Here is a 27,602-nt window from a genome sequence, read left to right as displayed (position 1 = left end):
GAGCATCTCCAGCAAGAACCAGCGGACGCACCCTGTCTGGGGGGAGTACGGATTCCTACTCTGCTGTTTGCAGATGATACTCTCCTCATTTCAAAGACTCCCCAGGGGCTACAGAAGCTATTGACCCGCTTTCAGGACTTTTGTTCATCCAGAGGACTGGTAATCAATGTGGACAAAACTAAATACCTGATTTTGCACCCTCCAAGGAAATTAGGACGCCCGCCTGTTTTGAACACAGTCCCCTTGGAGAAAGTTTCCGAATTTGATTACCTGGGGTTACGCATAACTGACAATATGAGTTGGTCCTCCCATATTGACAAGATGGTCCTGAATCACAAAAAGGTAGGGGGTGCTCTGCTTAGGGAATTTCGAGCATCACCGAAACTTTTCGTGAGACCTGCAATCGAGATTTACAAGGCCAGAGGCGTAACATCAGCATTGTATGGGGCAGAGTTGTGGGGTCACTGCAATTTGGAGTCCCTATCCAAGGCTGAGAGCAAGTTCTTGAAGGACCTCCTAGCTCTTCCCTCGAGCACCCCGACAGTCCCGGTGCTCTTGGACGTGGGTTGCAAGAGCATCAAAGACCAGGCTCGCCTTCGACCACTGCTCCTATAGTCCCGCATATGGAGGGTCCCGGAGTTAAAATCTTATGCTGATGGCCTGGCGGAGGTAATGAGCATGGGAGGCTGGGCCAAGATAAAGTGGCTGAGGGACACTAAAAATCTTTTGGGGGAGCTGGGCCTGGGGGACTGTTGGACTACAAAATCTGCTCCACCAAAGGCTGTCCTCAAAAAACTCTACTGGGACTGGGTCTCTGGCCAACTGATTGGGAACTCAAACCACTGTAACTCGACTGCAGAATTTTTTAAAATAAAGGATGTGGTAGTCTACGAACCCTACCTGGACTTAATCACCTTGCCAATGGATAGGGCTCTGTATTTTAAGCTCAGGGTAGGCACCCTCCCGATCGGGGCCTTTGTGTCAAAATGGAAATCCGGTGCTCAATTATCGCCCTTCTGTGCCCTTTGTCCTTCTAGGCTTGAAACGGTAGCACACATTTTCTTTGAGTGTCCGGACTATATTAATCCTAGGAGATATTGGCTTAAACCTCTATTTAGATGCCTGGGAACACGTAGGCATTTGGTCGCATTGCGAATTTTATTGTCCGATACCTCCTCTCCCATTGTTTGTGGTGTCTCCAAATTCTTAAAACGTTCATGGTTGATTCGCAGCAAGAGATTGTCAATTTCAATTTAATTCATTTTTTAGCTAAATTATTTAGGGTTAAATCCTATTTTATTGTCTTAATATCTAAATGTTGACATATTTATTTATTGTTTTGAAATGCTGTTTTTATATGCATGTATGCTTTCAAGATATCTTGCATATCGAATAAAAGCTTCAACCAACCAACCAACCTAGACTAAACCTTGCGCCCACTAAAGTACTTGGGGTAAATTTAGTTTTTAATTCCTTATCATGAGGACTGATTGCAGGTGTATGGTGTACCATTCATTTGTTTTTTGCTGGAATTATTTTCATGAATTTGCCTCCTTTTATGCAAAATTATATTTGAGTTGAATGATTGAAACCATTAAGTGTAATAAGGAAATACTGCTAGCACACTGAGGTGTAGACATGAGTGGTACTTTTAGATTTTGCTTAGAAATTCTAAGACACTTTGAGATTAGGGACCCGATGTACAACTAAACCAATTGCAAATAGTGGTTGCAAATTGTGCATTGTCTCTTTGCAGCTTCTGTACTAATAGGTTGAGTTACAATATCTCCCGTCGCAGAACAACATGCCTAATGAATATTATTTAGGCAGGTTGCTATTTAGCATAAATGTACGGATGGCGACTTGCAAGGAACAGCAGACCATCATCCCGTTGTTTGGATTCCTAAATGAGTATTTTTTTTTTTTTAATAGCAGCCTGCTTTCCTTAAATGTTTTGTTAAGGGTTTTATAAAGTGCGCAGCTGCCTCAGCAACAGAGCATCCGAGCGCTGGAAATATCGCTGCCCTAAACAATCCAAGAATACACAGAAGGCAATTATGCGGAGAAGTGTTGGGTTTTGATGGCTTTAAGAAAGAGTGGGTGATCTTGAATATTTCTAATATGTACAGGGTGGAAGTCCCAAAGCTTAGGAGCACAAACTCGGAAGGAGCGTCCTCCGGCCCGTGCTCTCTTAAACCGAGGAACAAGCGCTAGATGCTGGTCCATGGAGCGCAGCCGACAGGTAGGTCTATTGGGCGCCATGAGGCTAGCCAGCATAGCGGGAGGGTGGAGAAACATAATTCTGTGGGCAATACATAGGTTTTTAAATTGAATAAGTTTCTCCAAAGGCAGCCAATGTAGTTTGTGGATGGAACTAGCGATGGAACAGATTCTCAGCAGACCAGGTAGAGCCCGGGCTTCTGCATTTTGTGCCCTTTGTAAACCAATATCCGATATAAAGGGAGCTCGCATAGTCTAATCTAGAGAGTACTGTGGCCTGAATAATTACCTGACGGATGGCAGGTGGGAAAAACCCAGCAAAGGTTTAAGCCCACGTGGGAGCCAAAACATACTCTGGCTATTACCTTATTCTGGGTTTGAAAGGAAAGAGCAGAGTCTATCAAGACACCTAGAGTTTTTATTGCCGGTTTAGGAGCCGGATGAGGGCCCAAAGAGGACGGCCACCAGAGGTCACTCCACAGATGGATGTCTTTGCCCACCACCAAGATCTCTGATTTATTAGCATTGAGCTGAAGACAATTGGCCGTCATCCAATCTGCAATAGCAGTTAGATCTTCCTGGAACTTAAGTGCACCCTGCCCTGAGTCGCCAGATAATGCCACCACCAGCTGTGGGTCACCAGCGTAAGATACCACAGCTAATCCTCTGTTCCTGGCCACTGCTGCCAGAGGTTGCATATAGATGTTAAAAAGGGTTGGGCTTAAGGCCGAACCCTGTGGAACCCTTTGATGGACGGCATGTACCTGGGAGCAGAAGGGAGGGACAGACACCTGGAATGTACGTTCAGCAAGGAAGGAGGTGAGCCAGCCCAGAGTAGAGCCACCGACACCGATGTCCTCCAGACGCTGCAGCAGGATTCGAAGGGAAACAGTATTGAACGCAGCACTCAGATCCAATAAGATTAGAGCTGAGGTGCGACCGACATCTAACATGCCCCTCAGATGTTCCGCTACCACCAGAAGGGCACACTCAGTGCTGTGCAGAGGCCGAAAGCCGTTCTGGGATGGGTCCAGCAGATTATTGTTTTCTATGAAGTTTATAAGAATGGCATTACATTTGTGTTTCGGTGATCTTGGACATCAGCGGGAGGAGGGAGATAGGGCAGAAGGGATGCTGTGAAGAGCTGGGACGACCTGTTTTTAAAACCTGAACAAATTACCCTGAAGGACGTGGAATTTGTAAAGAAAACTTTCACTACCTTAAAAAAGTTTTGTAGAGATGACTTGGAAATTGGAAAAACTAGTGTCCGCAAACATATGGTGCTCAAAACATCGCCATCCATTTAGCCCTATCTCTTGTGGCCACTTTCATCTCATGAGCGGTTTTTATTGATCAGGATTCGTTTAAATTATTTTCATTTGATACTTGCCGACGCATAAGGGAGCTGCAGAGGTCCGGTGTTAGCATCCTGTGGCTGCGACGGAGTGTCTCCTCAGGATTTGCTACACTTCATGTTTTTTTGTACCTCGCAGATACTTTTTAATACCCCTTTTAAAGAAGTTGAATTTTATCCAGGTCCACCCAGCCCTTTTTTATCTACAATTGTTGAAACCAGAATGTGTAACTTTTATAGTAGGTTTTTTTAAATCGTCTTTGCGATCAAGGATTTGTACAGAGAGCTAGTAAACCCCAATCATTGGTAGGCTCTCCTTTTTGTGTGTTTTCTCCGTCCGACCAGTTTTTTGTACCAGATGTATATATTGCTGTTTTTTTGGGATTTTTATTCATTTTTATCGTTATTCATTGTATGTTTTAACTGTTTTATGGATCTATGTAACTTTTATGGTTTTAACTCTAAAACTGAATAAAGAATATTTGATTTGATTTGATAGGGCAGAAGCTCTCTGTATGGAGGCATCCAACATGGGCTTCTTTAACAGAGGAACCACCTTGGAATGTTTCCAGGAAGTGGGAACCACCACAGAGGATACAGATAGATTGATACATTTCCAGAAGGGAGAGAGAAGTTGAGGCAAAAATTTCAGGAAGAGATAAAAGTAAAGTAAAGTCCACATTTGTAAAGCGCACAATCACCCGTAAGGGTCTCTAGGCGCTGGGGGGCCGTCGGGAAGATTAAGCGAGCTATTGCCCAGAGTCACATGGTGCTGGGCTGACCTGCCGCCGGAGCCGGGGATCGAACCGTGGTCCCCAGATTCCAGCGTCAGTCGCCCTGGCCGCGGCGCCACACCTCTTCCTGAAGAGATCAGGTTTAAGAGGGTCTGCTGGGGATCCTGATTTCAATTCATTACAGATCGTATGCATTGCCTCCTCAGTGAGTGCCGGAAAAGCAGAGAACCGGTGCTTCACATGCCCGTGGACAGGGACTAGCCCTAGTCTCAATGTGGGGAAAGGTTTAATAGATATCCTTGATCTTCTTGATAAAGAAGGCCGCCAGGCTCTCGCACTGCTGATTAGAGGTACGGAGGGTGGCTGGAGGTTGCCCTGAGGCTTTGAGGTCCTTGAGCAGAGAGAAGACACTTTTAGTAGGGTTGCTGCTAGAGCTAATTTTATTGGAAAAAAATGAAAGAGTTTCAAAGTTTCATGTTTGGGGCCATTACCTGCTCCTCAAATCTCCATCCCGGCTCCCCAAGTCATCATCTCACCCAACATTATTCCCAAAAGAGAAGCTGTCTAACGGGAAAAGCTTCTTTGTTCTTTCAGGAATCAGTAACTTTTCTATGATTTACTACAACATTTTGCAGCAAACCACTGAAACCTCTCATTATGACTCAGACAGAAGCCCCTTTCTATCTGTGATTCAGAATGAGTCAGAAGACCTATTCTGCAACTCAGAAAGGCTTTTCCAAATCCCAAAGACGGGTTTGTGTACCACAGAAACCCATATTACTGTTGCAAATCCTGTGATTTTATGACTCGCAGGCAGGGCTGGGCTAGATCCCAAAGCAGCACTGGCAAATTTGGTCAGACCAGCCCCATACAGTGCAACGGGATGCAGTGAGCAAGTCTGACCACTACAAAGAGGGTTTTGGGGGGTTCTCCCCCCCCCCCAAGAAGATTTTGACAAAAATTGCACATTTTGCAACACATTTCTCACTATACATTCAATTGTATTGGCTTTTAAAGCATAGTAAATGATGACCTTACACTGCACCAGAATTCAGCAATCTTTACTGGGGCTCTTCAATTATTCCCTTACAATAACCATCCAACAGTGCCCTTTATCTCTCTACAGCCGCTCTTTCATTTGTTTTATAGCGCGTCTCATACCAGTGTAGGCTGTTGGAGTGCTTTACCTCACATAAGAATACAGAGACAATGTATCGTACATCTGAATATGAGTGTATAGGAAATGTTAGGCAAGACACACGGGACTACAAGGTCTAAGATCATGTCATCCATACTGATAGGCATTTCTTTTTAAAGAGTACTTGGTCTGGAGAAGCACAAACTCAGGATTTATACCGTAACACAGTGGTTAGGGTTTGCTTTACTAGTAAGTATTGATTTTTACCCAAACAAACCCTTTTTACCAACATTAGGATAATGAAAGCCTCAGGAAAAAAACATAACTTTCTAACCTGAACCATGCAGTTTGCGTGCGGCTCTTTGATGACACTTCATAGCTCACTGTACTGGATTATGATGTAATTTATTAACTGCACAGTAACAAAAGGGTCTCTGCGACAAAAGCAGTAACCCACTAAGCTATGCACATAAAATACTGTTCTGTGATATGCATGGTACATGTCCTTTGCAGCAGGCATATTAACCCTCTGCATTACCTTATAAGAGTCAAAACTGCCACTATACAAAACTCAGATCTCGGTCCATAAGGAATATTATTCACCAGTTATTTTGACACTTTTATTATTACCCAAAAACTACTGGACACACTCTGCAGAAGGTGCTTTCACAGCTGCTGCACTGCTACACAAACGGCCCCCAGTAACAAAACTGGCCCCCACCCTTTCAGCCTCCCGAGGAAAAGACTAATGCCCGGTATGGCCAGTCCGGCCTTGCTCGGAGGGTTTATAATTGAAAATGGCTTTGTGTATCTGGTCCTAAGCTCCAAGGGGAGGTTCAAGGATTTCTCGCTACAGATTAGGATTGTAATTTATTAATTGTACAGTAACAAAAAGTCTCTGTGACAAAAGCAGTAACCCACTAAGCTATGCACATAAAATACTGTTCTGTGATATGCATGGTACACGTCCTTCGCTGCAAGCGTATTAACCCTCTGTACTACATTAGATGAGTCAAAACTGCCCCAATACAAAACTCTGATCTCTCTCCAGCAGGAACATTCATCACAAGTTATTTTGGCACTTTTATTGTTGCTTGAAAACTTCTGGACACGCACTGCAGCAGGTGCCTTCAAAATTGCTGCACTGCTAAAAAACAGCCCCAGTAACAAAACCGACCCTCTTCCTTTCAGCCTCCCGAGGAAAAGCCCAATGCCCGGTATAGCCAGTCTGGCCTTGCTTGCCGGGTTTACACTTGAAAACGGTTTTGTGTATCTGATGCTAAGCTCCAAGGGGAAGTTCAGGCATCATTTCTTGAAGTAAACTGATTTTGTTCTTGTAAGAATCCCTATAATGTAAATAACATCTACAGATTTTAAATAGATTCCATAGTATAACCTTAAGTACATATTTACTTTCATTGTATGCTGCAGGTGTTAACATTGTAATTATATTAATAAAAGGATTTCTCCCTACAGAGATCAAGTTTGAATTGTTTTACTGCAAGAAATGCAGTGTTAAAACCTAGAGGAAACCATCAAATATGGAAAAATATAAAATTTTCCATTGTGAAATATAGATTTTTATCAAAATACCCCTAAACCACTCTGCAAAGTTTAAACATTATTGGGGCTACTGGGTATGGGGGGGAAACAGAGGACTACATTATGTGGTATGGTTATCTAAAGTATGTGTCAAAAAGGCTAATTTTGTGGCTATAATAGTTTTACTGCACTAAGGAAGTAATGCTTAATGCCCAGGCTTTGAGAAATCTACCTGCCCACTCGCCATGGCGAGTCGGATTTAATCAGTGCGAGCTATTTTTAGGGCGTACCGGCCCAGTTTGGCAAGAGTACTGAAGCTGGTAAAGAATAGGTGTTCAATTCATTTAGAAAGAGAACGAACAATAAATATATATTGTTTTTATCTTGTCAGAGTAGCAGCCTTTTCAAATGTCAAATGTCAGCTTATATCTTCAAACAAATAGCTACTCATTTTACCCTGGAGATTGGTGTTTACTTTTTTTTGTTGGACAGCAAAGTTTGAAGATTTTGTAAAGTAACCTGTCTGACAACCGTGCTGGGCACACAACATTTATATAACTTGTAAATGAATTGTACATATACATCAGAATCTATTTCAGTAACTAGGAAAGCACTTTTTTGTAAATCTGAAGTGAGATGAAAAACAAGATTTCTCTAGCAAAATGTTGCATCGATTGTGTCAGGGTTCGCTGCCCACAAGGCCCTCCCAGCTATCGTGGGGTCGGATGGGCTATTTTTGTCTGGTGCATCTGCTATTGCTCGTAGTTTTGCAGAGTATTATGCTCAGCCATATACTCCCATGGAATGCCTCCCGGTGGAAGTCATTGATCGCTTCCTGGACCATCTCCAGACGAAGGCACTTCCAGAAGAACTGGAGGACCCTCTTACCGATGAAGAATTAGGGGCGGCCCTAGGGGAGCTAAACTCGGGCAAGGCTCCTGGCCCTAATGGCTTTCCAGCGAATTTTTTAAGAAATATTTTTGAGCAGCTGGGGCTCCACTACCGCAGGATGGTGGAGGAGGCCAGGGAGCGGGGGTGTCTGCCCAGTGACTGGAGGCATGCGGAGATAGTGGTCTTCCACAAGCCCGGTAGACCGCCAGAACACCACGCCTCGTATCGCTCTATCTCCCTCCTGAACGTGGGGGCTAAGATATTAGCTAAGGTATTGGCAAACTGTCTCTGCCCCCATATCACCCTTCTTGTGCATCCGGACCAGTCTGGGCTCATGCCCCAGCGTGCAACCGCAATAATATCAGGCGGGCGCATGTGGTGTCGCGACGGTCCAGGGATTGGGAGAACGGGCAGCGCTTCTGCTGGCAGATATGGATAGGGCATTCGATTTCCTGAGTTGGGTCTATTTGTTTGCGCTACTGCTGTGGCTGAATTTCGGATCACGTTTTTTGTCCTACCTAACCCTGTTGCACACTGACTTGACGGCATTGGCGCGAGTTGCAGGCTTCGTTACTTCAGGTTTTTCTATTGGGCGGGGCACCAGGCAGGGATGTCCTCTTTCCCCATATCTTTTATCTCTAGCAATGGAACCCTTGGCTGCCTGGGTGCGGATGGATCCTCAGGTGTTCGGTTTTGAGTGGGCGCACGGACACTCTGATCGCATCGCCCTTTATGTGGATGATGTATTGTTTTTCCTTACCAATCTGGAACGCACGAGCCCCCAATTGATGCGCTTCATGCAGACCTTTGGGGAAACGTCGGGTCTATATATGAACCCTAGGAAGTCTACCTTGTGGGTATTGGGAGGTCGGGGTGAGCTCGGGAATTGGGCATAGACAGTACAGGTGGTGTATGGGGGCATGAAATATTTGGAGGTGTATCTGTCTGATTCTCCCACCTAAGCATGGGCGCAAAATCCGTTACGCTCGCGGATTTTGCGAATTTTCGGTAAATTCGCGATCCGCGAACTCCCGCGAATTTACCGCAAATTCGCAAATCCGCGAGCGGCGGATCCGGGGGCAAAAGTTGAAGCCTGGCCTGTTGTAACTATTTTACGATGGCGCCGGCAAGCTGCCAGCGCCATCCTAAAATAGTTACTAAGTTAGCTTCAACAGGAAGCTCTAATAGATAAAATAAAGCAGGTGCTCGATTTTATCTATTAGAGCTTCCTGTTGAAGCTAATTTAGTAACTATTTTACGATGGTGCTGGCAGCTTGCCGGCGCCATCGTAAAATAGTTACAACAGGCCAGGCTGGTGTGCTTTCTGCTGGATAGAGGCCTTTGTATCCTTGACTTTCACGAGCGCAATCCCTTTGCTGTTCCTGTGACCAGGAGGGTCTGTCTCTTCATCTACTGCTCTGATCGCTCAAATGCAGTGACTCATTCATCAGCCCAAAAACAATCGTGCTCATCATCGAGGCTGGGCAGGTGTGCCTTCTTCCCAAATCTACCGTCAAAAATCAGCTGTGATGCTGGATAGAGGCCTTTGCATCCTGACACACAAGAGGCATATGCACTCGCATGGAAGCCCCGCCCACACACTCGCGGTGTGCACCGTCTTCCCGCCATTGACCCACTACGATGGACAGCTCACCCAAGGGACCCCTGCGCCCCTCGGGGCGATTGCATAGTAACACACACATGGTCGCTTGAACTAGTTGAAGCTCAAATGCAGTGACTCATTCATCAGCCCAAAAACAATCGTGCTCATCATCGAGGCTGGGCAGGTGTGCCTTCTTCCCAAATCTACCGTCGAAAATCAGCTGTGATGCTGGATAGAGGCCTTTGCATCCTGACACACAAGAGGCATGTGCACTCGCATGGAAGCCCCGCCCACACACTCGCGGTGTGCACCGTCTTCCCGCCATTGACCCACTACGATGGACAGCTCACCCAAGGGGCCCCTGCGCCCCTCGGGGCGATTGCATAGTAACACACACATGGTCGCTTGAACTAGTTGAAGCTCAAATGCAGTGACTCATTCATCAGCCCAAAAACAATTGTGCTCATCATCGAGGCTGGGCAGGTGTGCCTTCTTCCCAAATCTACTGTCGAAAATCAGCTGTGATGCTGGATAGAGGCCTTTGCATCCTTGACACACAAGAGGCATGTGCACACGCATGGAAGCCCCGCCCCAAATCCGCAAAATCCGCGGATTTTGCGGATCCACGATCCGTAAATCCGCTAATCCGCGAATCGTGGATCCGCAAAATCCGCCCATGCTTACTCCCACCACGGCTTGGGAGCAAAATCTCACACCTGTATGGGAGCATATGCGTGAGTATATTAAGACCTGGTCCCATATGCCCCTGTCCATCTAAGGCTGATCGGCCATTTTTAAGATGGTGTTGCTCCCATGGTTATTGTATCAACTACAACATCATCTCTACCCGATTCTCCCGCGGTGGCTCCGGCAGGTGAACTCTGCCCAGGAATGCGTGAGCCGTGAGGGTAGCTGTCCGGATGTGCTTCTTATCTACGTATTGTGGGGGGCTGGCAACCTCTGATATCTGGTCCTATTATGTTGCATCGCATCTACTTGTATTAAATGAGTGCTGGTATGGAGACAGAGCAGACGCAGCCTATGCCGTGGAGCGGCGCTGCATGAGTGACCAGTCCCTACACACTCTCCTTTATTCTGCCCCGTTGAGGTGTTCCCTACCATCTGCCACACGGATTGTTTTTCAGCTTTGGAGGCAGGCATTGCGGAGGATATACTTTTGGAATAAACTGACTCGGAGACCCAACTTTGGTACAATGGCCGCTTCCCTCAGTTGCGAATCTTTCGAGTTTCGTGATTGGGACAACACTGGGATTTCCACTCTGGGGAACTTCATGCAGGCCACGATTTTAAAATCCTTTCAGGACATCCAGAATGATTTCCAGATGCCAAAGACCCAATTCTTCAAATATTTGCAATTTAGGCATACTATCTCCCCCAGCTTGGAGGGTCTGGACTCATTGCCGGGGTTTAGCCCAGTAGAGGCTAAGGTATTTATGGGGGACCTCCTAGACCATAAGATCTCTAAAATCTATCAATCCCCGGTTACACACTGTTCCCCCTCTTTGCAGAATCTGCAGGAGGCCTGGGAGGGAGATGTGGGTCAGATGGAGGAAGAGGACTGGACAGAAGCTTTTGCTTTCCCGTGTAGGGTGGCTATTGCAGTGACCCTGCGGCTTATTCAGTTTAAATACCTTCATAGGGTCTATTTTACCAGGGTTAGGCTCTGGAGGGCGGACCTGGTGGTTTCCCTGGTATGTCTCTTTGTTGCGGGCACGAGGAGGGGACCCTGCTACACACTATTTGGCACTGCACGGCGATCGTACGATTCTGGAGGGGGTTACTGGCCTGCCTCTCTGAAGTACTGGGTTGGGAGCTCCCTAATTCACCGAAACTTGTCCTCCTCCATGTGATGGAAGGGATTGGGGGCAACATCTATAAGCGCCATCCTATGCTCCTAGGCTTTACTTTAGCGAAGAAAGATAAAACTAGAGCCTGGAAGGCGGTGGTTGCCCCCTCGGTCTCGGCTTGAAAAAAAGGTCTGGACTTTTGTATGGGCCTCGAGATTCCTATTTTTGAAGCTAGAGGAAGCCCCCGCAAGCACTATAAGATCTGGAGACACTGGGTGGATTATCGATGATTGGAATCTGAGCCGCCGCGGGGGGCCGGACCCGGAGTGAGCTGTTGGCCTCTCCCGTTTCCTGCACTTTCATATGGGTTGCCCTTACTTCCACAGTAGGATGTGATATCGTAGACCTTGAGCTTTATTTAGAGCAATGGCAGTCTGGCTTAGAGATATGTTGTTCCGGAATAAGGAGACGTGCACTGCGGGGTGGGGAGGGAGGGGCTATGTTGGGTGTCTGCAGGGATCGATTTTATTTGAATTGCCTTTCATATTCTCCTGTTTTAAATTAGTAAAACGGTCAAAGTCAATTCCTTTTTAACGTACAGGCAGCAGCTGTCTCTGGGATCCAGAGGTCTGCATCATATGTGTTATTTTGACAAATAAAATGTGTTTCCAAAAAAAACAAGATTTTAATAAGATCAAAACAAATCAGAATATGGGTGATATGCAAATAATAAATATTGCTGAAACCGGATTTCCTCACAGTCATGTGTATGCACTATAGTTTTATCAGTAAAACTGCATGTGAGTGGAAACGTCTGTGGCCATTTTAAAGGAAAATGTCTGTCTGTAAAGGACAGTATGCTAATCACATCATACTTTAGTGTTATATTTTTAAATATGAACAGAGAAAACATTCCTGCCCCGTCTTGATGACAATGCTGATAGTGAACCAAGAAAAAGGTTGTGGGCCACGTGTACCCTGTATATGGGTTATATTGTTATTATACTTTGAGTGAAAGTTGAGTCTATTAATTCAAATAAAAGGGTATTTTGTACAGCAGACATGCTGATCTCACAAAGATAAAGATGCTCTTGTATGTGATAAGGAAGAAAAAGAGTATTCACTGAAATAAAATATTTGCCAAGGATCACACAAATTGAGACAAAGATTATGGGACAAATGTATTACAGTTAGCTTGAGTAGATCATTGAAGTCACTAAACCTGTAGGTCTGGTAAAATCTTTCTGATTTTGAGAGGCCTTATGCATCAAATATTCCATTCTAAAATCATTGTACAAAATTAATCAAAGTGGCCCTACACACAAAGCCGGTTTATCATCATTCTTTTACACTGCACAGATTTAACCCCTTATGCTTTGGTTATGATTAAATAACTTTGCAATTACCACTACTGCACATGAAAATACAGCATGACATAAACCATAATATACAAAGCTGCTGAGCGAAACCTGCCTTTCGTTTAACATTAGTTTCTAAACAAGTATTTCACATAGTCCTAATCACCATAAAAATATTCCCTGAATAAAGTATCTTTTTTAACCTAACAAATAAAGTGAAAGAAAAAGAAACTACTTGTACATTATACTTGTCCTCCACAGATTCACCTTCCATATAAAGTAAAGTTCTCCAGTATGGGAGACAGTATGCATGATATACAGAACAGACCATCGAATCATTAATCAAGCAGGTCTGCTTTGGTTGTGTAATGAATGACATTGTTTTATAGAGCACGACAGTTGCTCCAGCAGAAGCGTCTCGGCATTAGTTGCAGGTAGAGTAACCAGCAGGACTAGTTGAAATGTCTAAGACAAAGACCGGGGGACTATTCACAGTTCGTTAAAAAAGTAAGTTTGTAGCTGATCACTGAACATGAACTCTGTCTGTATATTCCTTAGATAATCAGGAAGCGAATTCCACAGCTGGGTGCCAGATAAGACGAAGCCCTGCCTCCTGCTCTGGATTTGGATATTCTTGGAACGACAAGTAGATTTTGGGGAGTAGACCGCATAATTATGTGGGGCTGATATCTTTTCACTTTGTTCTGAATGTAGCTCAGGCCTGTCAGATTCACAGCTCTAAAAGTGAATAAAAGTTCCCTGAATTAATTATTTGACTGATAGGAAGCCAGTAGAGTGTTTTCAGTCTTTTTTGGATCGAGTTGAATTTTGGGATATTAGGGACCAGGCGAGCCGTAGAATTTTGGGCCCGCTGTAGTCTATAAAGAAAGCCTTTGAGGAGCGAGTGTTTGATGGTAGAAATTTTAAAAAAGCCCTGAGAGATTTCAGTACTGCAAAGCATGTACCGGTTTTGGCATTGACTTGCGGTTTAAAAAACAGTGTGGTGTCAATTTGACACCCACGTTTTTGGCCATGGAGGTGAGGGTAGGAGAGACACCCAGTTTAGTCATCCAAAGTCTCTCAGTATCCAGTGGAGAGGAGGTGCTGAAGAATGGATCTCAGATTTATCTGAGTTTAAGAGGCTGTTCCTAAACAACCAGTCTTCCACTTCCAAAAGGCAGCCTTGAGAATTGTCTGTAGCAGAGTTGTCAAGGTCATTGAAAGAACTAACTGGGTGTCATCAGCGTAGGACCCCACATTCAATTCCCAGTTTGAGCCACCGCTGCAAGGAGGCCATATAAACGTGAAGTAAAGTGTGGGCTGAGTCCTGGGGTACCCACATTCCAAATCATTGTCAATGGAGATTAGATTGTATCAAGTTAACATAGACGTTTGTGGAGTGTCTGATGATTGATCTTACACATAGTTTAGTATTTTTGAGAAAAAAAGCTAATGCTTGGGGAAAGAAGTGGTGCAAATTATTTACAGCTTTTCATAAAGGTTCTACTTTTCTAAAAATAAGTTGCGAGTTCAAAATATTTTATTGAGTACAATAAACATTTTTAAAAAGCACAGAAAGAAGAAACAGTAACTAATTACTGGTAATTATAATGTCATATGAAGCATTGATAAATCATATCAGTATACGAGTGTATATAATATATCAAAAGACAATAAGATAGTTATGAAGTTACAGTATTAGTAATAGAAAGTATAATTTAGATCAACACTTTTTAATACCTATGAAATATACATTTTGAAAAACATAGTAGTTCAGTTGTCTCCACAAAATTTCATATTTATGTAATGTAAGAGCAGGATGAGGAGAAGAAATTCTATCACCTTGTCGTGTAAATATAACCCATGCCCACCAGGTATGTGTAGAAAATAAATTAGCATCTTTACAATTTGACATAATAGATTTAATTGCCAAATATATTAAAAAATGCCTGATTAGTGACAAATATACAGGAAGGTAGAACAAACTGTTTACATGCAATAAATTAGGAACATTTAATAGAAATGTTGAGATTTTCCAAATAATAGCCCATATGTCGAACCAAAAAGCATATATAATACTGGGCAGTCAAAAAATAATAAAAGCTTCAAAGAACCATTAGTAACATGACAATGGCAGCAAAGGCAACAATTCAGTGGTTTAGATTCGAACAGTCTAACAGGAGTCCATAAACAGTGTAATAAAGAGATTTGATTAATATAGGAAACTAGGATATTTTCTTGCAAACATTTGACATAACAAGACCGTACTGATGAGAAATATTTAAAGACAATTTTATTTTAAGTACCGTAACAACTGGAATAACATTACAGAAAATGAAGAATGTAGTTCTTTAATTGATATAACGAAACTGGGATAATATTTTCTTGCACACGTTGGATGTAACAAGACAATAGTGATGAGAAATATTTATTTAAAGTACCATAACAACTGGAATAACTTTAAAAAAAATGAAGAATGGAATTCCATGATTAGGGAGTTCAGAGGAGAGAGTAGGAAAAAAACGTTTGTTGTTAATCAGTGAATGATAAAAAGAATCTTAGTATATTGACTTCTTTCGGATAAGTAAACAATTCTGGGATCTATACAATTTGTACAATAATTTATAGTTTGAAAATGATGACTTTGTAAGATCTGCAGTAGCTTATTGGTGAGATGATGACAAAAATAAATAATAATAATTTATATTATGATGTAGTTTAATAGCAGGATTTAACCATAAAGAGGTCTGTTTAGAATGTTTAACACTAACTGGATATTGTTAAATGTTTTTGTACTGGAGATAGTTAAATTCAAATTTAGGGAAAGTGATTAGTTAAATCTTCAAGTTTAACCCACATAATAGTAGAGGATGTGGCTCAGCTGCCAGAGCTGCAGACAGGGGAGGTGGGGGTCTGGGTTCGAGTTTCTGCATCGGGGTGCAACATCCTGTGATTCTGGGCAAATCACTTAATTGCCCCGTGCTAGTGGACAGTGTCTGTATACCCTCACGGTGATAAGCTGAGCTATATAAATCTACAAACTTACTAACTTAATTACCGTAGTATTTTGAACCAAAGAGGAACCCTGTCATACAATAGAGGCAGAGTGGTGAAAATAAAAATTAAATGCAACAATTTATGAAAGGATAACAGGGCTTAAAGAGACAACATAGATAGCACATACAATATCTGCAGTACAACCACCATTTGTAATTGACTGAATTTACCCTCACTAAGATTAAGAAAGATCAATTTCTTATTTTAACTTTTTGAATGACACTTTAATTATCAAGTATACTGTAAGTATTTGTAAAAAGGATTCAGAGGAATTAGAGTTTATTTGGACACCAGACACTATTCTATTGTTTAATCATGTTTGATGTGGATCATGCAGTTGGAGGAAACAATGCTATCCTATTTACACTAAGAATATAATCTGAGTAACTTTTAATTCTGTCCAGTATTATCAGGATTGATGTCTCTTGATCAGAAATAAATAATAGATCATCAGCATATGCTGAAGTCTTAGCAGAAGTGTTGCCAAATCTTATACCTTTATTATGAGGATAATTCCATATAAGGTTGAGTAGAGGTTCAATAGCCAATAGGAAAAAAGGGGGAGAAAGTGGAACCCTGTCTAGTTCCTTTAAAGAGATTGAAGGAGTTAGAAATGTGGGCAGTAACTAAGAGTTTAGCTGTAGGAGAAATATAATAAGTTCTGATCGTGTTTATTAACGGCTGACCAAAAAAATGACAGCAATATACCCTGAAATAAAAATTGACAATTAACTTTAACAAGCACTTTTTCTGCACCTACTGCAAGTCAGCCTGATGGCTATAGATGAATGGTCATGGTAAGCAAGTCTGATGTTATGCGCAGATAACCTTTGTCTCATTAAAGCGGCGTGGCCAGTGTGAATTAGCAGACCAAGCAGTCTAGTAGCAATACATTTAGCAAAGGTTTTACATTCCTAATTGACTAATGATAATGTTCTGTATCTGGAAACAATTGTGGAATCTTTATCTGTCATAGGAAAAACTACAATCAAGGCTTCAGAAAAGGAACCAGCTACAGCCGCATATTGTGCAAAATCTGCAAAACTGTAAGAAAAAAGGATGATAATTGTGTAGTGAAAGTTTTATATAACTCAGCAGGAATGACATTTGGGATAGATAATTTTCAAGAATTAAGTGAAGCAATTGCAGATTACTTTTTGGGAGAGAAATTAGGAGAGGAAGGATAAAATACCATTGAAAGATGTCAACAATTGTCAGAAATCTGAGAAAACAGAATGTGTTTGTAGTTTATCATGTTTATTACATAATTAACAAGGAGTTTCCTAGATCTACTGGCGTGGAAATACATCTTTGCTTTATTGTTTGATATTTGCAGGCCAGCATTTTTGCCAACCAATGAGTTATATTTGTATCTTAATTTAGGTAGTTCTATTTTATAAACCTCATTATGTGAGGAGAAAAGAACCTTTCTAATTTAGTAATCTCATTTTATGAATTCGTTATTTATGAGTGAATCGTTTGTTTTCATTAACCGTAAAAGAGATAGTTAAACCTCTATTATAAGGCTTGAACACATGGTTATATTGTCTGCATCAACAGTAAAAAACTGGGTAAAATTATATATTCATTTGTTTTTGTGTTCATCTTTGAGAAGAATATCAGCATTCATTATTCAGTGGGATCTATGGAGCAAGAGTTGGCATATTTTAATGTAAAAATATATCATAGATTGGTGTAAGATATCAATTGCTTGCATCTTGGAACAGGTTATTCTCTCAAGATGCCAATAGCTGATCAATCCAGAAACATGGCGAGTGGGGATTTGAGAAAAAGGTAAATTCTTTACTAGTGAGAAAATTAAGTCTCCAAACATCTAATCATTTTGTGTTTTTGAAAAAAAATTAAAATAGGAAACTTTCAAAAAGGTTTAAAGTTTGACGCAGAAAGTCTATTCAATAGAGGGCCTGATCTAAAAATATGAGTCTTATCTAATAATTAAAGGAACACTGTCAAGCTTAATAATTTCAGAAGTAACAGTTTTCAAAACAATTGGCTCATCTATCGTAAGACCATAAATACTGACTAAATACCAAAACTATTTTATCAATCTGTAATTTACAATTACAAAATTTAAGGAGGAAATTCTTGAAAAAAGAATGGTCACACCATTTTTCTTTTTGTCAGGAGAGAAAAAACAAAACCTCCAACTGACCTTTAACCATGGAGGATCAGATCCTATCATTCACATCAATTTTCTAAATCAAACATATATCAGCATTGTGCCCAAAAAAGATATTCCTTGATCTTTCTACGCTTTATCAGATGTCTGAAGGGTTTGACATCTAATGAAATACTTTAAGGATGGACAATCTGAAGTCATACAAATAACTGAAAAGGGGAGAGCGAATCAGAGAAGAAAAAGATTAATGAGATGAGAAGTATTGATAAGAAAAGAAATACAAGTATCTTAGGTCATACTAAAACAAATAACATACAACACAGATCACACATAAATAATTAAATATTTAATAGTAGCGAAGCCCAGCGGGGCAAGCATAGGATGGAGAAGTGATGTGACACTACAAACCAGCTACAAATAATAGATGTGCGACAGGGGACCCAGCAGTATGATTCAAATAAAGTACAAATCAACTAGATCTTGTTGTCTAATATTGATAGGATGATGTTGATCAAGAATCTCAATTACGTCCTTTTATTAATCCATCTAAAAGATTTGCATGATCGAAGGGTCGAAAAGGCCATATTTATATCCTAAATTCTAGAGTTGAGATATAAGAGTTGTAAAATGTTTACTAATGGTTACAATTTATTTTTCAAAGTCTTGATGAATTTAGATCGTATTACCATCCACCATTCCATAAGGAATTTCCTTGTCATGACAAGGTGGTGATGATGTAGTACTTTGAAAAAAATTTGTTGAGGTTTAGATTGGTTTGCCTTCCTGCTTTGACGGAGGAGCCTTATCAACTTCAAATCACTCTACAAAAAAAGGTTTAACAGTTTGGATTGGAGTATTTTCACATAAGCATGACTGGCCCTCAGCTTACCCTTCAAGGTTAAAAATCTGGAGCTTATACGGTCTGTTGCGATTTTCCAAGTCAAGAAGTTGCTTGTTAATTAGAGAGAGTTTGGAGCCAAGAAGAGATAATTGATTAATTTTAATCTGATTTTTTTTTAATCCAAATTTCATTGTCTGAGACGATCAGAGATTATCAAGGAGAGGTAGCAATATCCCTTTGAATATGTTTAATATATCAGGCTAATGACATCTACATGGCTCCGAACTGCCTGGATTTCCACTAGAATTTTATTTAGTGAACGGTCTTTTGTCTCAAATACTTTACACTTAAGTGGTGAATGCAAAGGTATTTGTTTTCTTTTGTTCGAATTTTTAATCTATAGATTTCAATTCTTGAGACAAACTTAAAATCAGATTTCGGCAAACATAGATCAGTGCAAGATCAATAAATCGCTGTCAAAATAAAAAAAAGGTCATTGTTCCTGACATTTAATAAAGTCATATGTACTGTAGGCAAAAGCGGACTTCTATTGAAACATAAAAGGAGCCGGCGTAGTGAAAGTCATTCAATTTCCTTACAAGAGTGCTGCCTCCTTGACAGAAGTTTGAAATTATAAACGGAGGCATTATTGGAGCAGGAAACCATACACATCGCAAAGGACGAGCCATAAATGCTCTCATCTTAAGCAAGGCACAAACCTCCGGTCCAGCAGAGCAAGAGAACGGCATCAGTTGTCTTATCTTAGCTCTTAGCTCTGACTCCCTAAAAATAAGCTTCATTCTCTTACCCCATCCTCTGCAGATTTGGTACAGTCCAGTTTGTTGAACTTATGAAGTACACAGTGCTTCTCCCAGAGTATATTAGAAATCAAAACAATGTTTATATGTCTCATAAATCATTTTTGTGCCTGAGTGTACAGTACAGATTGAATGTTATGAAAGTGAAAATTCCTGTTTAAAAAAGGATACATGTATAAAAATGAAATCCTTTTAGCAAAATTGTCCAATAAGGCAAAACAGAACCATAACAATATCTATACTAAAGTGGAATATGCTCACAAAGCAGAAAAAATATTTCTAAACTGGATTGTTGTTTACAGGTACGACAAATATTAACAGTAAGTAAAATCAAACATGTTTAAAAAAAATACACAGTGTTTTTGATTAAAAAAGAAATGATGACATCATAAGGATGTACAGATGAATCAACGTCACAAGGATGTCTAGTAAACCAAAATAACAAAGATTACAAATAGAAATTTACCTGGAATTTAAAGTTTACCATCTGTGGGTGCATGCATGTAATGGAAAAAGTGCCTCATGGTCAACAATGTTAAAGGTTACAGAGATACTGACCAATAGAAACAAGAGATCTCTCTCCTAATAGCACATATAAGGCATCTTCTATAGCGGGAGGGTGGAATCAAGGTGTTCTAACATTTTTTCCAAGGCTAGGAAGGGCAGTAATAGAAAGCTTAGTTGACATTAGTGAGGTCCAGAAACGATTTGTTCACAAACCTACTACTTTTGCATGCTGAAATGTGACAAACTCTTCCCTTATTTTTCTTTGATGTGTTTGTATTTAATGACAGCAATTAATACATTTGGGATAGACTGACACTCACCCCATATTCGATCTATGTGTATCGGTTTTCCTCTGTGTGAATTTACTTATACACAGGTGATGCAAAACAAAGGAAGCGCTTCCCACATCCATTAAGAGAGAATGCTATTTCCCATTTTGTGTGTTCACTAATTGACCATTAGGTATAATAAATCATGAAATCTCTTCACAATTTACAGGTGGTGTCTTAAGAGAATTTATGAATAGGTGAAACACATGCTGAATATTTTATGTTGTTTTCCATGTGAGCTCCCTGATGGCATTTAGGGTATGTTGACTAATTCCATACATATGTATGGTTGGTTCCCTGTGTGCATATGCTGCTGTACTATTAAGGCAAATTAACAAATAAAGCTCTTTCTACTTCAGTGCACGTGTATGGGGTTTCCTGTGTTTGCTGATGGCTCTTTGGATGTGCTGATTTAGTCAAAACTCTTCCCAAACTCACTGCATGTGTATGATTTTTTTCTTTCCTGTGTGTGTTCGCTGGTGGATCTTTAGGGTTCCTAACTGACGAAAGTTCTTCCCACATTCACTGCAAGAGTATGGTTTTTCTCCTGTGTGTCTTCGCTGATGCATTTTTAATTTTGATAACTCAGTGAAGCTATTGTTACATTCACTGCAAGAGTATGGTTTTTCTCCTGTGTGTCTTCGCTGATGCATTTTTAATTTTGATAACTCAGTGAAGCTATTGTTACATTCACTGCATGTGTATGGTTTTTCCCCTGTGTGCGTTCTATGATGGAGTATTAGGGATGATCTTCGAGCAAAGCTCTTTCCACATTCAATGCATGTGAATGGTTTTTCTCCTGTGTGTGTTCGCTGATGTTCTTTTAATCTATGTATCTCAGCAAAGCACTTTCCACATTCACTGCAGGTGTATGATTTGTTTTTTCCTGTGTGTATTCGCTGGTGGCTTTTTAGGTTTCCTGACAGACGAAAGTTCTTTCCACATTCACTGCAAGAGTATGGTTTTTCTCCTGTGTGTTTTCGTTGATGGATCTTTAGTTTTGATAAAGTAATGAAGCTATTGCTACATTCACTACAAGAATATGGTTTTTCCCCTGTGTGTGTTTGTAGGTGGCGTTGAAAGCTAGATGAGAAAGGAAACTTCTTTCCACATTCACTGCATGTGTATGGTTTTTCCTTAGTGTGTGTTCTCTGATGGAGCATTAGGGCCCCTCTTTGTGTATAGCTCCGTCCACATTCACTGCATGTGAATGGTTTTTCCCCAGTGTGTGTTCGCTGATGTGTCTTTAGATTAGATATCTGACTAAAGCACTTTCCACATTCACTGCAAACATATGGTTTTTCCCCTGTGTGTGTTAGCCGGTGGCTCTTTAGATTTGCGGACTTACTAAAGTTCTGTCCACATTCACTGCAAGAGTATGGTTTTTCTCCTGTGTGTTTTCGTTGATGGATCTTTAGTTTTGATAAATTAATGAAGCTATTGCTACATTCACTACAAGAATATGGTTTTTCCCCTGTGTGTGTTTGTAGGTGGTGTTGAAAGCTAGATGAGAAAGGAAACTTCTTTCCACATTCACTGCATGTGTATGGTTTTTCCTTGGTGTGTGTTCTCTGATGGAGCATTAGGGCCCCTTTTTGTGTAAAGCTCCGTCCACATTCACTGCATGTGAATGGTTTTTCCCCAGTGTGTGTTCGCTGATGTTTCTTTAGATTAGATATCTGAGTAAAGCCCTTTCCACATTCACTGCAAACATATGGTTTTTCCCCTGTGTGTGTTCGCCGGTGGCTCTTTAGATTTGTGGACATACTAAAGCTCTTTCCACATTTACTGCAGGTGTATGGTTTTTCCCCTGTATGTGTTCGCGAATGGTTCTTTAGTGAAAATAAATTAGCAAAGTTTTTTCCACATTCATTACAGCAGTAAGGCTTTTCTCCTGTATGTGTTCGCTGATGGATCTTTAATTTTGATGAACAGGTAAAGCTTTTTCCACATTCATTACACCTGTATGGCTTTTCTCCTGTGTGTGTTCGAAGATGGATATTTAGATGTCCTGAGAGAGTAAAGTTCTTTCCACATTCACTGCATGTATTTCCCTTTTTTCTTGTATGTGTTTGATATTTGACCAGTCTAGCAGATTGCTCATTTAAACTCATCTTACATAAATAGTTTTTTACTGAATTGCTGTTGCTGACAATGTAGGGATTATGAGAGATTAAAACTCTTCTCACAAACACGCAGCTGTATGTTTTTCCTATATTTTTGTTTGTGAGTGAACTCTTAGTTGTGATGGTTGATAAATACTCTTGACGCGTTCACTGTGTCTTTATAGGTTTTCCTCAGTGCATGCTTGCTGATGCTGCTTTAGTAGTGAGGAAAAACAAAAGCTCTTCTTAAGTTTGTTGTGTATGTATGTTTATTCTGTAAGGTTTAGTGGCAAAGGGTCAGTTATGTATTGCCAGAGATCCTATTAATGTGTTTCCCAACTGACTACTGTGGTTGCTGACAAACTGACTGTATTTTAACATTCACTGCAAATGTGTAGTATTTGCAATGTATCTTTTGCTCTCTATAATAATGCTGAATGGTCACTGGAATGCTTGCCAGACTGATCATATATCTATCAGGTCTTGTGTCTTCAAGGCAAATTAGAATATTTAAAGTCTGGGACCAAAGAATAGAACTCACAGTGTATTTACTATAGTCTGTATCTTAAATTTCAGGCAGTCTTTATGAAACATACAAACAAAGAACAAGCCTTATTACCAAGTCTCTACATTCTAGGACAGTGTGCTGCAATGTATCTAGTCAAAGACTTCTTTCGTTGAACTTTCAGAAGTCTGCTTAACAACTCATTTTGTACACCTATGACCTTTTTCTACAGATTGTAGGGTTCATCAACAAATCTGAGTTTATAATGGTCTAACACCACACTATGGATGTTATCCTGTTGGGATCTTATCCTGTTAGCATCTAATAGTTATCTCGGACGAAGGGCGATATCCGGTATCTTTTAATACTGGATGAGTGTCCTCCGCCTCTTAAGCCACCGCATTGCACTTGATGTTTTTTGCAGGAATTGTCTGTTGAGCTGCAAGATTTTTACAGTGCTTTTATATCTATAATTACTATTTGCCGTTATTTCGAGCTCTTCTTGAATATTGGACAGCTTTCGAGTATTAACGTATTTTCTTCATTACTCTTCACCTTATGTATTCTCGAATCGGCTCTCTGTGGATGCAAAAATATTTGTAATCTCTGAATGTATAAGCAACATAAAGAACACTATGCAGAAGACATAACTACTTGTTTTCTAATATGTTGTACACTATAGGCCAGATTCAGATATTTTTGGACGGTGTTAGTACCGTCACCATGCAGAGAATATTTCTCCTGCCATGGTGAGGGTACTATGTCTGCAAAATTTGGAGACCCTGGCAGCCCAGTGGACATCCCTTGCATTTACAGGACCCACCATCATGGCAGATCCTGTAAATTAATCGAAAGGGTCCCTTGCAGCACCATCAGCATGATGCCATCGCCCACTTGCAATTTTAATTTTATTTCCAAAAACTAAATCCCAAAGCAGGATTTTGTTTTTGAAAATAAAAAAAAGAACAATGAGCCCCTTATTATGGAATTGTTCTTCCATGGCAGGGGGCCATTAAAGAGTTTGAACTTTTACATACCACCATGTTGTAGGCGGCGGTTTGTACTCTAAATCTGGCAAGCACACTGTCAAACTTCCAACAGCCCTTTCTTTGTAGGGCCGTCAGAGGGGTATATAGGCAGAGGAGACTCAGTAGTCTCCGCTGTCTACATACTGAAGGTCCATGTGCCTATAAATTAGGTGAACAGACCTCCTGATTGGCAGAAAAGAATAACCTTTTCTGGCTGCATCTAAAATCAAGGCCTATATATTTAATCACTGTGCCACTAAAAACAAAAATATTAGTATGCAAATAAGCCTTGATCCTGCTCCAAAAGTAACAGTCCAGTATGAACAAGAGTCCATGTTCCTATAAATGGCAATAAAAGCAACCACGTAATAGTTATGACTTTGCTGGACCGGGTCCGTGAGTTACAGATTAAGTCCTAGGGCAGAGCAAGACAATTATTGAATACATTTTCACTTAATCAAGTTTATATCTTAGGGAATAACATTACAAAGAAAACAAAACACAACAACGCTATTTGGAAAATAGAAATAATACAATCCTTCTCACAATGAAAACCAAAACATAGATTGAAAAGACGATTGTGTGGCATTTCAATGACGATAGTATCTGTAGGTGCACTGCTGAGAGTAGCCAGGCAATGCCTTTATCCTCCCCCCGGCTCTTTAGAGGGACTGACACATTTGATTGAAGTTAACATGTCCTGGTGGACACAGTGTGGATGCACATAGAGCGGCTGTGTGTTTGAAAATGCTGAATTTATTAACTTGAAGATGGCACACTAACGGTTTGGTATTTAGGGAGTGGTAATTCTTTGTGTTTGCATTAGAAATGGCAGCAAGGTTGGCATGTTGAAAGTTCAGTCACAACTCTCCAGTCTTGAATAAACTGCTGACAATCATTTGAGATGACCCTGAGATTTTAGTGTTTTATAGGCCATGCTGAGCTCAGACAGCGGGCAACCAGTTCAGCCAATGCCATCCAAGTGAGAGGAAGATGTGTCGGGCTAACTGAAGCCACCTTGCTCAGTGCTCATGCCCATGCTAAAATAAGCTCTGGGAGTATCACATTTAAACTGACACATAAAATAGTTAGCTCCTGAAGACCTACATAAGTTATACAACAGGGCAGATTTTTATACAAGATAGTCCTGTCCACTACTAGGGCTCTACTAAGGAGAAAAGAGTAAACATATTGAATGAGGGTGTTTTAAACAACAAAATACATTTATTGCTTTGCCCCTACTATCAGGCAGGAGAAGAACAGCCATACACTGACTTGACCCATCAGGTTTATGGTTCTGCAAGTGGCTTAAAGCTGTGGCTTACTGGCATGTTGCTGAAAACATTCACATGCAGCGCATAAGAATGACCCTAAATGTAATGTGGACCTGGGAACAGGATGTAAAATGCTGTACAAAGTGCTTTATGCCTCATAAATCTTGCCTCTCTAAAACGTGACAGCATTTGATTAAATAAATGACAGCCTTCCAGTAGAGTGCCCTTGTAGATATTATGTATAACTAATTTAGAACTGTTATACTTTGCAAATATGTATTACACTATAATTGATACCTTGTCAGGTTGGTATATCGCCCACATCACACTATGTTTGTTGTCTGTATTTAAAGACCAATAAAACAAATTGCAAAAAAATAAATACATGCTCTGTGAGTGCACCAGAAATTGGGAGCTTGTAGATCATCAAACACAACCCAGAATACATAAAAAGAGACTAGTGCTTCTTACTGGTGTAATCAGTGTAACTAAAACCATCACTGAATAAAACCTTTTGGGAGCGAACGCCTTTTCCCAACTCAATCTACATCTCTGTTTAATGCGATGTACAAGAACAGAAGCTCAGGAAAGACACTTATCAACCAGCCACAACACCACAGACAAGGAGCTTCATACAAGGCCAGAAGCCTGTCTACTACAATTGTATAGCATCTAGGGTTGGGCAGGGTTTGGGGGTTTGCACTATGCAGAATTCCACAGAGTTGCATTAAAAACTCAGAAGAATTCCGCGGAGTTCCGCTCCACCCTACAACTGTCTCTCGGTCTCTTACCTTTCACCCCCCCACTACCTATATTTCTAATTCCCTCTTCCACCCTCCTCCTCTCTCGGTCGCCCAATTCACCGCAAAAACTCAGATGTCTCTTCTCCCCTCCCCCTATCACACCCTTCTTTCCCTGCTGTTATCTCCGCTCCGGCTGTTCCGTCTCCCAGCGCCTCCTGCACATCCCTCCCTGCAAAGGAAGGATCTTACCGTGACACTCTGCGTTCCCTGGTTGGGACATGATGTGATCTGCTGAAAGTGCAGCCTTCTTGTCACTGGAAAGTACCACTGCGCACTACTTTTCAAAGAGCTGAAGGTTGGCGCGATAATCATCCGTGGAGACCTGAGCATGGAGCAGTTCCAGCGAGATAGCACATCTGGGTGTCCAGGTGCGTCTCTCTGCCCGCATCTAGATGGTGGGCAGTATGTGACTGAGACCCAGAGAGAGTGGACTCTGAGCCATAGAAATGCAAGGGACAAAGGTGCTCACATGAATCTGATCCGTGAGTTGAGTGTGGCATCGCAGCCTGACACACCAATGCAGCCCAGCTACGTTTCTGTATTACATGCAGACTTTTGTGCAGTCAGATTCACCCCAGGATGGAAGGGCGGTGTATGGATGGTGCCAACATGGGCAGGTAGGGTGCACATCCTAGTGCCATAGTGCTCTGTCCATGCTGATTCTGTTGGTCTTCAGGTGTTTTCTGCTGCATTTGTGACACAACATGCTGACCCATCAGGTCATAAGTTTCCTGGTGTGGGTTTTTGTGATGTGTTTAATATTCAAACAAGGCTTACTCAATGAACAGTTTCATTTCGGCATCTTCCAGTTTCATCTTCATATACCGAGGATTTTGGGGTATCACCTACTACCTTCTAGTTGGGTTCACAGAGTATTTAGAACACTACGTGCATTGCCCCCTTCCCTGCGCTGAGCTGGATTCACAGCTCTATGAAGGAAAAGGACTTTTGTGACACTGCAGATGGCTACTCACGCATGCATACACAATTTGCTCCCTGAATGAGGATTAATTTCCTTTAAGGCTCTATGCTGAGCGTACATATCCATCAAGGGAAATGCTCCTACCTATTTGAGGACAAATTTGATAAGGTATACCCCCAGCAGAACTCTTTGATCAAGTACAGCAAACTTGTTAATGGTTTAGACGGGTCACCGGGGGAGGCCGAAGTTACTTCAGAACCATAGTCTAATTGTGGAATCTTCTGCCTCCGGAGCTTAAAGATGCACCTACCTTTTTAGTGTTCAGGAAGAACCTTAAAACTTGGTTGTTTAGCCAATGACCCCTTAGGATTTGGCTCTCGCATGCTCCCTTCCGATTCACTCAGCGCCAAGACGCCTTCGGGTATTCATGCGCTTTTCATTCATTCAGGATATTATGTTGGAAGTTGAATCTCCCCCATTGGATCTCTGGGTTTAATATGTTCCCTTACGGAATTCTCTTTCGGGGACATTGAGGAAATATATGTAAATAGCACCAGGGTCTCTGTCGGGAGCGCCATGTAAATGCATCGTACCTAGGGGTAGGCTGTTTGTTGCAGAATTCTGT

General features: G+C 41.2%; 1 protein-coding gene across 1 annotated transcript in view; it reads right to left on the bottom strand.

The window, feature by feature from the left end:
* Window positions 1-27,602, bottom strand: part of LOC144773600 (uncharacterized) — a 160,207-nt gene that overhangs the window by 111,663 nt on the left and 20,942 nt on the right. The window contains exon 3 of the mRNA XM_078658740.1: window positions 20,779-23,529. Coding sequence (XP_078514866.1) covers window positions 20,779-22,454 — 1,676 coding nt within the window. The 5' untranslated portion in view covers window positions 22,455-23,529. The remainder of the gene's footprint in view (window positions 1-20,778; window positions 23,530-27,602) is intronic.

This window comes from Lissotriton helveticus, chromosome 8 (assembly GCF_964261635.1).
Source record: "Lissotriton helveticus chromosome 8, aLisHel1.1, whole genome shotgun sequence".
Taxonomy (NCBI): Eukaryota; Metazoa; Chordata; class Amphibia; order Caudata; family Salamandridae; genus Lissotriton; species Lissotriton helveticus.
The sequence above is the reverse complement of the archived record's forward strand: the minus strand, read 5'-3'. Positions and strand labels throughout refer to the sequence as shown.